The sequence below is a fragment of the Gymnodraco acuticeps genome, unplaced genomic scaffold, assembly GCF_902827175.1.
Source record: "Gymnodraco acuticeps unplaced genomic scaffold, fGymAcu1.1, whole genome shotgun sequence".
In the NCBI taxonomy this organism is placed as follows: Eukaryota; Metazoa; Chordata; class Actinopteri; order Perciformes; family Bathydraconidae; genus Gymnodraco; species Gymnodraco acuticeps.
Window position 1 is genome coordinate 429,391 of NW_022992297.1, and position 13,461 is coordinate 442,851.

At 44.7% G+C, this 13,461-nt stretch overlaps 2 protein-coding genes across 3 annotated transcripts; both read left to right on the forward strand.

Moving 5' to 3' along the window:
- Nucleotides 1-605: 605 nt before the first annotated feature.
- LOC117540968 lies at nt 606-1,502 on the forward strand (the record flags this gene model as incomplete). The annotated part of the gene is made up of 1 exon (XM_034207960.1): nt 606-1,502. A coding segment is annotated over one exon (897 nt), but the record flags the coding sequence as incomplete, so codon positions are not given.
- A 7,708-nt stretch (nt 1,503-9,210) lies between these two features.
- On the forward strand, nt 9,211-13,152 carry LOC117540983. Of its 2 annotated transcripts, none has more exons than XM_034207991.1 (6): nt 9,211-9,305; nt 9,604-9,657; nt 10,800-10,865; nt 11,275-11,430; nt 12,062-12,157; nt 12,652-13,152. In XM_034207991.1, exons 3-6 carry the CDS (start codon nt 10,824-10,826, stop codon nt 12,970-12,972), a joined length of 615 nt encoding a protein of 204 aa, XP_034063882.1. In that variant the 5' UTR covers nt 9,211-9,305; nt 9,604-9,657; nt 10,800-10,823; the 3' UTR covers nt 12,973-13,152. The 2 variants fall into 2 exon arrangements, with proteins under 2 accessions (XP_034063882.1, XP_034063883.1); XM_034207992.1 differs by having other exon boundaries at nt 9,235-9,268.
- The last annotated feature ends 309 nt before the right edge of the window (nt 13,153-13,461 follow it).

The following is a 13,461-nucleotide window of genomic DNA, read 5'->3' on the forward strand; positions in this document are numbered from 1 at the left end:
ATGTGTATGTTAGACCCAATTCCAACTAAGCTGTTGAAGGAAGTTTTTCCATTAATTAGCACTTATTTATTAAATATTATGAATATGTCTTTATTATCAGGCTATGTTCCACAATCATTCAAAGTAGCAGTGATAAAACCGCTTCTTAAAAAGCACAACCTCGATCCAGAGATTTTAGCCAATTATAGACCTATTTCTAATCTTCCGTTCCTCTCAAAAATTCTTGAGAAAGCAGTCGCAAAACAGCTGTGTGATTACTTAAAAAACAATGATTTATTTGAAGATTTTCAGTCTGGCTTTAGAACACATCATAGCACAGAGACAGCTCTGGTTAAAGTCACAAATGACATTCTAATAGCCTCAGACAAGGGACGTGTCTCTATTCTTGTTTTGCTCGATCTCAGTGCTGCATTTGATACTATCGACCATGATATCTTATTGCAAAGACTAGAGCACTTAGTTGGCATACAGGGAACTGCTTTAGGCTGGTTTAGGTCCTATCTATCTGAACGCTCTCAGTTTGTACGTGTTAATGATGAATCTTCCACGCAAACCAAAGTTAGCCATGGAGTGCCACAGGGCTCAGACCTATTTTGTTCACATTATATATGCTTCCGTTAGGCAATATTATAAGGAATCATTCTGTAAACTTTCATTGTTATGCGGATGATACTCAACTATATTTATCAATCAAGCCTGATGAAATTAATCATCTAAATAAAATTCAAGACTGCCTCAAGGACTTAAAAACGTGGATGACCTTGAACTTTTTGATGTTAAACACGACCAAAACTGAAGTTATTGTACTTGGCCCGAAGAATCTACGAAACAAATTATCTAAAGATATACTAACTATGGATGGCATTAATTTGGCCTCCAGTGAGACTGTAAGGAATCTTGGTGTTATATTTGATCAGGATTTATCCTTTAACGCCCACATAAAATCAATTTCAAGGACCGCCTACTTCCATCTACGTAACATTGAAAAAATCAGGCATATCTTGCCTCAAAACGATGCAGAGAAACTAGTCCATGCATTTGTTACTTCAAGGCTGGATTATTGTAACTCTTTATTATCAGGGTGTACCAAGAAGTCAGTCAAGTCGCTTCAGCTGATTCAAAATGCTGCAGCTCGTGTACTAACCAGAGTTAGGAAAAGGGACCACATTACTCCTGTTCTGGCTGCCTTACACTGGCTCCCTATAGAACACAGGATAGAATTTAAAATTCTTCTTCTCGCCTACAAAGCCCTTAATGGGCAGGCGCCATCTTACCTTAAAGAACTCATTATACCCTACTGTCCTACTAGGGCATTGCGTTCCAAGAATGCAGGGTTGTTGGTTGTTCCTAGAGTCTCTAAAAGTACAATGGGAGCCAGAGCCTTTTCTTATCAAGCTCTACATTTGTGGAATCAGCTTCCAGTTTGTGTTCGGACAGCAGACACCCTATCCGTTTTTAAGAGTGCGCTTAAGACCTTCCTTTTTGATAAAGCTTATAGTTAGAGCTGATTAGATTCAGCCCCTAGTTTTGCTGATATAGGCTTAGTTTGTCGAGGGACATCTTACTTCTTCCTTCTCTCTGTCTATACCTGTGTACTCTCATGTTCCGATTAACCCAGCTTCCCCAAATGTCTTTCTTTTTGGTGTCTATATACGCTGGGATCCGGAGTCATGGATGATCCTGCGGTCCTGTGTCCTGCATCGCGAGCCCTGTATCTTGAGTCGTGGCTGTGGTCCTGGATCATAGGTCCTGGATGGATATCCTCGTGGATTCATCTTCCTATTATACACACAAGCATTTCCAAACATTTGGACTACCTATGTTGCAAATGTATTATCTTTTCAATTTACACACGGCATCTATTGCACGTCTGTCCGTCCTGGGAGAGGGATCCCTCCTCTGTTGCTCTCCCTGAGGTTTCTCCCATTTTCCCCTTTAAAACTGTGGGTTTTCTTCAGAAGTTTTTCCTTGTACGATGTGAGGGTCTAAGGACAGAGGGTGTCGTATTGTCATACTGATATTTTTGTACAAATTGTGAAGTCCACTGAGACAAATGTAACATTTGTGATATTGGGCTATATAAATAAACATTGATTGATTGATTGATTGATTGTTCCAGAGGTGTTCATCATGGTGTGTTAAGAGATCCCTTACTTGACAAGTGTCTTAATGAATGTCTCAGCGTCATCCGGTGAATTAAACTGCCTCTCGGTACCGCCATGGGTAATGCGGAGTCGCGCTGGGTAAAGCAGACCAAAACGTATCCCCGTTATCCAATGGCGGTTCTAGAACATTTTACATGGGGGGGCAAAGGGAAGGCAAGAGGTCATGCCAGGGTGGCATAGGAGGGCGGACAGTACGTGGTATTTTATACTGTATATAACCTATTTATTGTTAATTCATGCCCTAACACAAGTGTTCTTAATGCACAAGAGAAACAAGGTGTTCAGACAAACAATCGGGTGCCCTTTGAGTCCCCCAAGCTTACCTCAACCATTTTAAATGAAAGGAAACTACACAATTTATTTTAAAGCAATGAATTAATGGAACAGGTTGTTTTGCATTACAATGTAAAATTAAATATATATTTTGTTTTTAAAAAAATTGGTTGTCTTAGACAGACATATTTGCATGTCCTCACTAAGCATTATTACATATTAATTTAATATTAAACAAATCAAAATGGCCAATTATCCCAAAATGTTGCTGCTAATATAATCATATGCTTGTCAACTTTAACTGATCAAAAATCAATTCTGAAAAAATACTTGAATTATCTATGAAATTGCAATATTGTCCCTCAGTTTGTTTCAACCCTGTCACGCCATACCATTTACCCTCCTATTAAAATAATGGATCAGTCCATGTGTGATCTGCATTGAGGGAATTACATCACAAAAGTGTTTCTTCTCTTACCTATATTTCAGTTTTTGTATTTTCAGATTAAGATTGACAAGCTCAACATTTCAACTATGTTGTATGAATTAATAATAGTAAATAATTGTTTATTACAAAAATAAACAATAGTTTTGCAAAATATTACAATCTTGTAATGTCCTTGACTTCCATGTGGTGCCATATCTTAGCTAAACAAGGTCTCATGCCTACTTTTTGTCAAAAACTTCAACCCTGTTACATTTTTTCAAGGAAATTCCTAGTAATTATTTATATGTTGTGCCTGAGGTGGGAACATGTAAGTAGTCAACTACCAGATGTTATGACCAAACATTTTAGTTTCATTTTTCAAAGATATAAAGACCCAAAAGGCACCTGATTCAGAGAATACTCAGAATTCTGCATACTGTAAGTACTTAATTATAATTAAGTACACAAATGACATCACCCATCTCTTCAGAGAGCTACAGGTGACCTGTGCAGCAACACATTTCAATCAATATTTGTCAATACTAAGAGCTGCTAGATTGTGCTGCTGTAATGGAATATGTAAGGAGAATAAGAACATACCATGTGGTCCAGCTGGAGTTTCATCTGCCTCCTGATCCCTGCCTCTGTCCCTCTTTCTGATATTTCATCTTTATTCCTCACATACATTTCTTCTTCTTCACTAATGTCTTCATCTCCTCCTCTTCCTCCTGCTCCCACCCTCCTGGTCTCTTCATCTCCTCCTCTTCCTCCTGCTCTCTTCATCTCTCTTTTCCTTTTCCTCTTTCTGTTCTCATATGTATTTTTGTTGTTGTTGAATCACTCCTATACTCTGGCCTGCAAGAGTCTACTTGTGAAAAGCACTGGTACAAATTATTGTACACGTTAGGGCCATGTAGCCTAGCTAATATGTAGCATATCATAAATATAACATCAGAAAGCATTGATCAAGCGCACACAGGCAGCTGTGTTTGGATCCAGTTTTTACAGTAAAGGATGTATCCTGGTTTCATTGATCTGGCCTCATGGCTGTGATGTGTAGTTTACGTGGATTTAATAGTAGGCTACCGCGTAGTTTAGCAAAGTGATTGATCTCCCAGCTAACGCTGTCTGCGTAGTATTTTGTAACGTAACGCCCCAAACAGCGCCCGTCTGTTAAACGCTATCGATTCAAACGGCAGCGTTTTATTAATATTTAGTTTCAAGCTCTCGTCCTTAGTAAAAACAAAACTAGTGGAAACGGAAATGCTCCCAGGGGAAGCTGATCCATAGGTGCTGGGACAGCTCGCTCCCTCTCTGCAGCGGTGTGAGCCGCGGTCTGTGTGAACGCCGCTCCGCAGTTTAATGCAGGGCCGTAGCTGCGTTTTTAACGGGCCTAAAATGATATTTAAAATGATTCAATTTTAACTAATATAATGCTTGTTTTGTTGCTTGAGAAGCTTGTGGAAATAGTGTAGGTTTGTTTTAGTACAGTTTTAGGAACAAAAGTTAGGGGGGCAGCTGGGGGGGCAAGGCTCTACAGTGCAGGCAGCTGCCCCCCCGTAGATCCGCCCCTGCCGTTATCTCACGGAGCTGACGGCGGACGTCATTGAAGGCAGCACGGGCACGGGCAGTCCTCGAGGTGTGGTCAGGGAATATGGAGAGGACAAAGTCACCGATCTTGATCCGTTGTTGGGCTTTGGCTCTCCGCAAGATATCAGCACAGTCCGCATGGTAGTGAAGTCGGGCAATTATAGTGCAGGGGCGCTCGCCAGGTCTCGGCTTCGGCTGGAGGGTGCGGTGGGCGCGGTCCAGAAGTGGCTCTTTCTCCAGCTTAAAAGCCTCTTTAAGCAGAGTGGAAATAGTGGCAGTTGTGTTAGTGATGGTTGTTTCTTCCGGTACACCCATGATCCTTACGTTGTTACGCCGTGATCTGGCCTCGAGATCTTCGCACTTATTATCCACTCTCTCCAGTTCAGCGGACAGGTGCGCCACTTTAGCCTGCAGTGTAGAGATGTCATCAGTGCAGGTCGAGAGCGAAGTTTCCATTTCCCCTACGGTAGATTTCAGGGCACTCACATCAGACTTGATATTCGTAATACTGACACTTAAATCCGCCATCACTGTTTGTAGCTCTGCCTTGATGGATGATAAGTTGTCCTTCAGGGCCTCATGGAGCTTAATTTTAAAAACAGCCGCCATCTCAGTACGGAGTGAAGCGAGCATCTCCTCCTTGAAACCGGGGGGGACAGCGGGCCCCGCAGCTCCGCTGCGAAGGGAGGAGGGATCACTCGGAGACGAGGATGCAGCGTGGGGAGCAGGCCTCTGAGACGGGGCGGACGAATTATTCGTACTTTTGGCTTTAAAAAAAGGCATTTTGGTCATCAAAAAGTCGAGAATAAACTTTTAAATACTCTTACACCAAGAGCTATCTCATAAATAATGTGCCTGTAATCACATTTCAGAGCATGTTGCAGGGAGCTCCTTAAAGTTGCGTCTGATACCCCTTTCACACCAACGCGTTTTCAGCTCCGGCTCGGAGCTGAAAAGGCCTGAAAAGTGCCGGTTTTTCCTGTTCACACCGCAGCGGCGCCGCCTCTTAGCTCCGGAATCCGGTTCACTTCCAGCTCCAAAAAATTGTCGGTCTAGAGGCAAGAGCTTCGGAGCTAAGAGGTGGCGTCGCTTACGTCTCTCTGACGTCGAGGCGTGCAGGAAACTAAACCCACCTCCCCTGAACATGGGTCGACAGTCATGCCTGCCTACAAGCAGTAGTGCTTATAAACACACTTTATAAAGTCAGAAAACTAGGGCCACCAGGGTGGGTGGAGGGGGTCAGGAGGACGGGTTTGGGCTGACAACCCAAGAGCACCGCGGAGGACCCGGAAGGGATCTCGGGCGGACGGCCTGGGGGCAAGGCAGAAGCCGAGAAGGGGGACTCGGGCGGACGGCCCGGGGGCAAGACAGAATCCAAGGTGGGGGTTATGGAGGGGCGAAGGCCACCGCGGGCGAACTCAGGGGGCCGAGTATGAGGGCCAAGGCCGTGGCCCTCAGGGGGCTGGGCTCGAGGGCGAAGAATGCGGCTCACAGGGGGGTGGGCTCGAGGGCGAAGACCGCGGCTCTCAGGGGGCCGGGCTCTCAGGGGGCCGGGCTCGAGGGCGAAGACCAGACAGCTCCGGAGGCCGGGCAGGAAGGGGCTGACGGGCCAGCGCCGGAGGCCGGGCAGGACCCGGTGTCGGCCGGACAGGAACCGGAGCTGGTGGGACAGGCCTCGGCAGGATCCCCCACGGAAGAGGACCAGGACACGGGATTGGCAGGACCCCCGGCGAGACAGAGGATGGCGGGGCCTCCAACGGAACAGGACAAGGGGTTGGCAGGACCCCCGGCAGGAGAGTAGACGGCGGGACCTCCAACAGGACAGGACAAAGGGTTGGCAGGACCCCCGGCAGGAGAGTAGACGGCGGGACCTCCAACGGGACAGGACATAGGGTTGGCAGGACCCCCGGCAGGAGAGTAGACGGCGGGACCTCCAACGGGACAGGACAAAGGATTGGCAGGACTCCCGACAGGAGAGTAAACGGCGGGACCTCCAACGGGACAGGACATAGGGTTGGCAGGACCCCCGGCAGGAGAGTAGTCGGCGGGGCCTCCAACGAGACAGGACAAGGAGCTGGCAGGACCCCCGGCAGGAGAGTAGACGGCGGGACCTCCAACGGGACATGACAAAGGGTTGGCAGGACCCCCGGCAGGAGAGTAGTCGGCGGGGCCTCCAACGAGACAGGACAAGGAGCTGGCAGGACCCCCGGCAGGAGAGTAGACGGTGGGACCTCCAACGGGACAGGACATGGAGTTGGCAGGACCCCCAGCGGAACCTCCAACGGCACTTCAGTAGGGACTTGAATTGGGACTTGAGGTGGGACTGGAGAGGGAACTCGAGAGGGGACTCGAGAGGGGATTTGAGATGGGACTAGAGTTGGGATTTGAGATGGGACTAGAGAAGTGACTAAAGGAGGGACTGGAGATGGGACTAGAGATGGGACTAGAGATGGGACTAGAGGAGAGACTAGAGGAGAGACTATAGGAGAGACTTGAGAAAGGACTTGAGAAAGGAATTGAGTAGGGACTAGAGAAGGGACTAGAAAAGGGACTAGAAAAGTGACCTGAGGAGGGACTAGGGAAGGGACTAGAGAAGGGACTAGAGGGGGAACTCCAGAAGAGACTAGAGAGGGGACCAGAGAAGGGACTAGGGCAGCTGGGGCCAGAGCTGGGTCTGGAACCATGGCTGCTGGGGCCAGAACTGGGTCTGGAACCATGGCTGCTGGGGCCGGAATTGAAGCCAGAATCATGGCTGTAAGGTCCGGTTCTGGAGCCGGAAACATGGCTGAATGGGCCGGCTCTGGAGCCGGAATTGAAGCTAGAATCATGGCTGTAAGGTCCGGTTCTGGAGCCGGAAACATGGCTGAATGGGCCGGCTCTGGAGCCGGAGCCATGGCTGTAAGGTCCGGTTCTGGAGCCGGAAACATGGCTGTATGGGCCGGCTCTGGAGCAGAAACCCTGGCTGCCGGGACCGGTTCTGGAGCAAGGACCATGGCTGCTGGGGCCAGAACTGGGTCTGTAACCATGGCTGCTGGTGGCTGAACTGGTTCTGGAACCATGGCCCTTTGGGCTCGTGCTGCTAACCTGGCCTTGCGACTCCTCTTCGGAGCCGTTTGGAGGCTCCGTGGACCTCCAAAAGCCAGACGAGTACCAGCGAATCGCTCCTGGACTGTAGCAAACACTGGGTGAGAAGCAGGGGCTGACGCCAGACGGACCACACCGATGCGTGTGGTATCAAAAAGGGAATCTGGAGCCCTGGGTCTATCAGGATCGGGAAAACAAACCGTGAGGTAATCCAAAAGCCAGGCCGGTAAGAATTTAACCACATCTTGATTCCTCAGCGTAAGATGGACTGCATCTGCCAGAGCAGCATCTCGCTGCTGAACCCTGACTGCTCCTCTCCATCGATGAGCGCAGTCAGACAAAGAAAAGGTATAATCCACTAGTTCCTGCTCAAACGGATCTGCTGGGCCCATATCGTTGGTTGGTTCGTAATGTTACGGTGTGTGAAGCAGGCAGGACCCAAATGCAGATACAAACTGAAAAACTCCTTTATTTCAAGGCTAGGCACAGATAAACTAAGACAAAACAGAACACTCACCGAAGAACTAGTCATGACACAAGACGAACCAACACTGAACACAGGAAGAGCCAAGACTAAATACAGGGAGGGGTAATCACAAGACGAGAAACAGCCGGGCAGGGGAGGAGAAACACAAGGGCCACAGGTGAACACAATCAGACAACTAGACACACCAGAGAAACTAACGACAGGAGGAAAAACACAGGGAAAAGGACCAGACAATATACAAGGAGGAAAACATGACAGGGAGAACAGCAAAACACCCAAAACAAGACATACAAAACGTGACATAACACAATAATCGTAACACAATACATGGGCTGCACAGGTTGTCGTGTCCGACTATCACAAGTAGAATCATAATAAAAATACGCCGGTAAAATGTGCCTGTAGAAAACGGTTTATGCCACAATAGGATAGCAATAGCAAGTAGTCAGTTTAGCTTCGGTTGCTATGCTAACATCACCCATTTTATACCAGAGAAACTTTCATAACAGCGTTGTGATGCCAAACAGCGTCAATTCAGACTGACACACATTCACTTAGGCTAAGGGGAACTGGGGATATGTATCAGCTGCTTGTGTGAGTCGGACAGTGAATACTTTAGAGCGGCCGCTGCAGTGTGAGCTAACCGGGAGCTAACGGGAGAATAAACTCCCGTGGAAGAGCAGCCAACACTGCAGCGGTCGGTAAATGCTGCAGAAACACATTAATAAACAATGAACCACGGCACTCTGGAGAAAAGTATAAGGTTGGAGAAGTCGTTATTCAATTTAATCTGGCTTCGTGTGATTAAAAGCAACACGATCATCGACCCGACGCAGTTCCCCGTTGTTGTGAGCGCCGTAACGCCGTTAGGGAGCAAATCAGCGATGTAAACGGTGACGTCATGACGCAGCAGCGGCAGCACCAGTCGGGCTCTGCACTGAAAAAACTGATTATGACCCCTTTTAGATGTTACATGTTTTAATCTAGCCTTTTTTAATAGATTTGAATGTGTTATTGCATCCTTCTTATCTATTTTAATTAATCTTAACATATATTGTCACTGTTTAAAACAAGCTCATTTCATTCATTTAAAAGTAATTAGAAAAAAATATGTACAATTTAATTACCACATATACTGTCCTGTCTGCGCATGTGCATACACAAGAAGCCCGCCACTTTTCCCTCCATTTTCCATTCGGAAGGACCATCACCTGACTGCTTGCGTAGCTCCTCTGTCGTGAGGTGAACGTTCTCCTTCTTCTATATTATACTTAAACAGGTAGATTAATAGCTAACATTAACGCTATTGACTGTGTGTTTTGATAGATTAACATTAGCAAACGTAGGCCTACAGCAGCTAGCTAACTGTTAGCCTACTGTTAACCTAGCTTAGTTGTGTAGTAATGTTTAAGTAACCTAATTGAAGTGTAACATGTATCATTAACATTATAAGATAACTTGATACTGCTCTCAAATTAAATACGTGATAAATTCAATCTTTGTCTTGTTAGACTTTATTATTAGTTTGTGGCTAATACAAGTTGAATACTGCCTGTTACTATGCTTTTTTTTTGTAGCTTCACCTGGCTTGTATACTGGCCATTCCTAGCCTACTGTGTTCCTGACAGGCTGTAAGTATGTTTTTTTGTTTAACTTGTTCTTATCACTGTGGTAATATTAGGACACAACTAAGCATGTGAAATCACGTTGGTTTTGGTAACGTTACTCTCTGGCGGCAAGTGGTTAATGTTACCGAGGCTAACGTTCATATAACGTTTCACACGAGTACTTTTCCCCCCGAACCTTATTTCCACCCCCAGATAGTCCCTGCTAGCGAGTTATTACTTTCCTGAGGAGGAAATGGTTCGTGGGTGTGTCGGCCCCACTACACCGCAAACAACTTCACGGCGTATACTGCCACCGGAAGTCCCCGGAGTTGGGGACTGGCTTCTACTGAAGCCTTCCGAGTAAATCGCCAGAAGCGCCGACACCTCCTCATCACTCCACCGCTCCCATGTATTATTTTGTGTTGCCATAAGTTAGTCAAAAATAGTTAGTGTTGCCGACACACCCACTAACCTTTTCTCCCCAGGAAAGTACCACCTCTCTAGCAGGACGGTCTGTTTATCGGTACTTGAGACATTTAACATTATATTGCAGTCTTAGTTTCGCCAACACCGTTTATAATATGCAATAAGACAAAATGCGTCGATGCATTTTCAATCTTTCCAATCCAGAGGAGAGATCTCTCTCTCCCCGTCTGTGTGCGAGGGGGTGGGGCAGTTTATACACATGCGGCTGCTACATGCATGCAACACACACACATGGTGGAGAGAGAACTAAGCGCTCCTCGGTGTGGTTAAATGTTACCCGTTTTGAGGTGGACAATGCTCTTTGCCAAAAGTGAGAAATCATTTATTGCTTTTGGCTATAGAATAGAATATATAATAATTTAATGTCATTATATATGTACAATGAAAGAAAGAAAAGCTTCTCCCTTTTTAAAAGCTGCCATCAAGTGCAATTACAGTTTAGCATGTAAGGGCGGTAACACAAGCAATTTATCTAAACATTTGGCAAAAGTGCACCACATCCAGTCATATTTAGGCTCTATTTAAAAAAAATTAAAAAACGTTACATTGTTTGTCACAAAGGAGTTTGAAGGATTTTGAGTCATTGGCCTAACACAAGTCAGTAATCATTGGCAATCAATTACCTTTTTTCATTTACCATTATTATTTTTAATTTCTGCTCATCTTTATTTGTATTGCAGGTTTTGCTATCTGATGTTGGTGTGATGGGGAACAGAACCTTACTCACAATACTCCATATTGATGAGGTAAGTTATATATTTCACATGGTGAATGGTGAAATGCCTATTTGCTGTACACATCGAGCTGCTACAGAGCAACATGATCATACATTTGAAATGGTGTTTCTGTCCATCTGATAAGTCCAATAGTCACATCTTTTAGCTCTGTTTATGCTCTCCACCAACTCCTTAGTAAAGTATTTGGCTCTTTAGCTGCTCAATGTTCCGCTTTCTTCACAAGCTATTCTCTAACTGTCAGTTTGATTGTCTGAAGAAAACAGCTGCTGCTGGAATTGGGGTTTTCACTTTATACCTCAACATTTTACCCATTGTCAATTAAAGTATTAGCAAGGTTTAAACAACCATACAGCTTACAAGTCTAGTTTTGAATCCTTGCAATTACCTTAGATTTTGTCGTTTTGTTTTTGCATAACAGATACACGCTGAATTCCAGCGCATAACAACTATCCCACTTGAAACAGCCTTCATGGCGCAGTTGGACAGCCATCTACCTCAGCTGACATCTGTCTTCCAGAAGAAGGGAGGAGTTGTTGGCCAGAAACTAGCGAAACATCTGGCGATCTTGCAAAAGGTAAATGTGTGTATACACTGTTTTATACAAATTGTCATATACTCTATGGAGCAATTTTATGAAATGTACCTGTCTAGTACCGTATAGAGCCCCATTTGCCTCACAACAGCCTGGATTACTTGCCAGGTTCAAGAATGCAAGACACATTTCTAAGGAAATCTGATCTTAATAAGGCAATAGTGGCATACTGGGTAGAGAAGCAGGCTCGTGACTGGAAAGGTGCAAATGCAATCCCCAGGTGGGGAAAGTGAAAAAGCAGAACCTGCCTTGAGCAAGTCACTTAATCCTCAGTTGCCAACAGATCAGACTGTGGTTGTACTAGGCAGATTCCAGGTGTGAACTGTGAAGAACGGAGCATTGGTCTTGGTGAAAAGCCCCTGGATGAGTAGAATTTGTAAACAGTGCTATCGCCCTAACACATTCAGACCTCTGACATTGTAATACATTTAAGTCACAATTCTTTAACATACTTAAGTTAGGGCATTCCATTTACATGTATAATTAAGTCATTGTATATATTATATTGTATATTTAGGTTACTACAGGTTGTAAATCTTCTCCAATTTATAGACAATTTTGTTATTATTGATGTATTTAGAAATATTTTAATAATTGCAATTTTTTTACACAGGCAACAAGTGATGTTAACTTTAAAAGGGAAGCAATCCTCAAGGCACTTTGCATCCACCTTGGTGAGGATGATGGACATCTCATTCGGGAGTATATGGTGAGTCATTGTAATTGCATTTGCCAGTCACATGTAGTGTTTTATGATCCTAGTGTCAGGCATCCATTTTATATCATTATGTTTTACCTTATAAGGAGCATGAAGGTTGAGAATATTTATATGTATGTATGTTGATATTCAACAACAGACTAAAGCATTTCAAACCATCAGCTTGGTTATTTATACGACGAGGTTGGCTTTATTCATAGTTTTTCTTATTGTCCAATGGAAAGACCATAATCAACAATGTCTTAGTCCATCTGTCAATCCTCTCTGACTCCTGACACTCAGCACCAAGCTTATTGGTTCCTACGTAAATCTTTAAAAACACCTCACACATATTTAGTTTGATTCAGAAATATATACAATATGACCAGCTTTGTTTTAAGGGATTAATAGGTATGTGAGCAATATTACAAAAAAATTATACGATAAAGTATATCATTAAAATTACATATATTGAATAAATACATGTTTTTTCTTTAAATATACAGGACATCGAAGGAGATGATGTCACCAGAGACCTCCAGAAATCTACCATGGGCATATATGTCATCAACAAGGAGGGTGGAGAACCTGGACATTATGACGACGTTGGGATTTTTGTTGAAGGACTAATTATTCTGGACAACATTGGATCTGTAGCCCGAGCTTGTGCCATCATGCTGGGAGTCATCTATACACTGAACATGGCTTACCCCAAAGAGCTAAAGTACTACTATGAATTCATTCAGAAAGTGCTCTTGCAAATGGATGGTGAAAGACTTTCCCCCAAAGTCCTTGGACTGAAGAACAAGATACATGCTGGACTGTAAGATTTCTTCAGCCGCTCTTGTGAACCGATGCCATTAAAGCATTACAAAAACACCAGTCAAACCTCAAAGGTTGGGAGAAGAATGTGGAAATCTCGATGGACTTGGAAGACATTTGTTTCATGTATTAGTGTGAGGAAGGTTACATCCTCCTCAGCTGTTTAAGTCACATGCTTCATGTTACGTCAGGATTTATTCACTATGTCTGTTTCCATTGCACTTTGTTGCTGTCATGGCCTCCACCTCTGCCTAGTCAGTGGCCGTTTCTCAATGTCGAGTAAACCTGCTGCAGAGCCACTATTTCAAGTATACTACGTCATCGAGTGGCGCCGAAGGACTGTTTAAATGCATGTTAAATGCCCAGCATTTGGCGCCACTCGATGACGTAGTATACTTGAAATAGTGGCTCTGCAGCATGTGTACTCGCGATTGAGAAACGGCCTGTGTGTGTGTGTGTGTGTGTGTGTGTGTGTGTGTGTGTGTGTGTGTGTG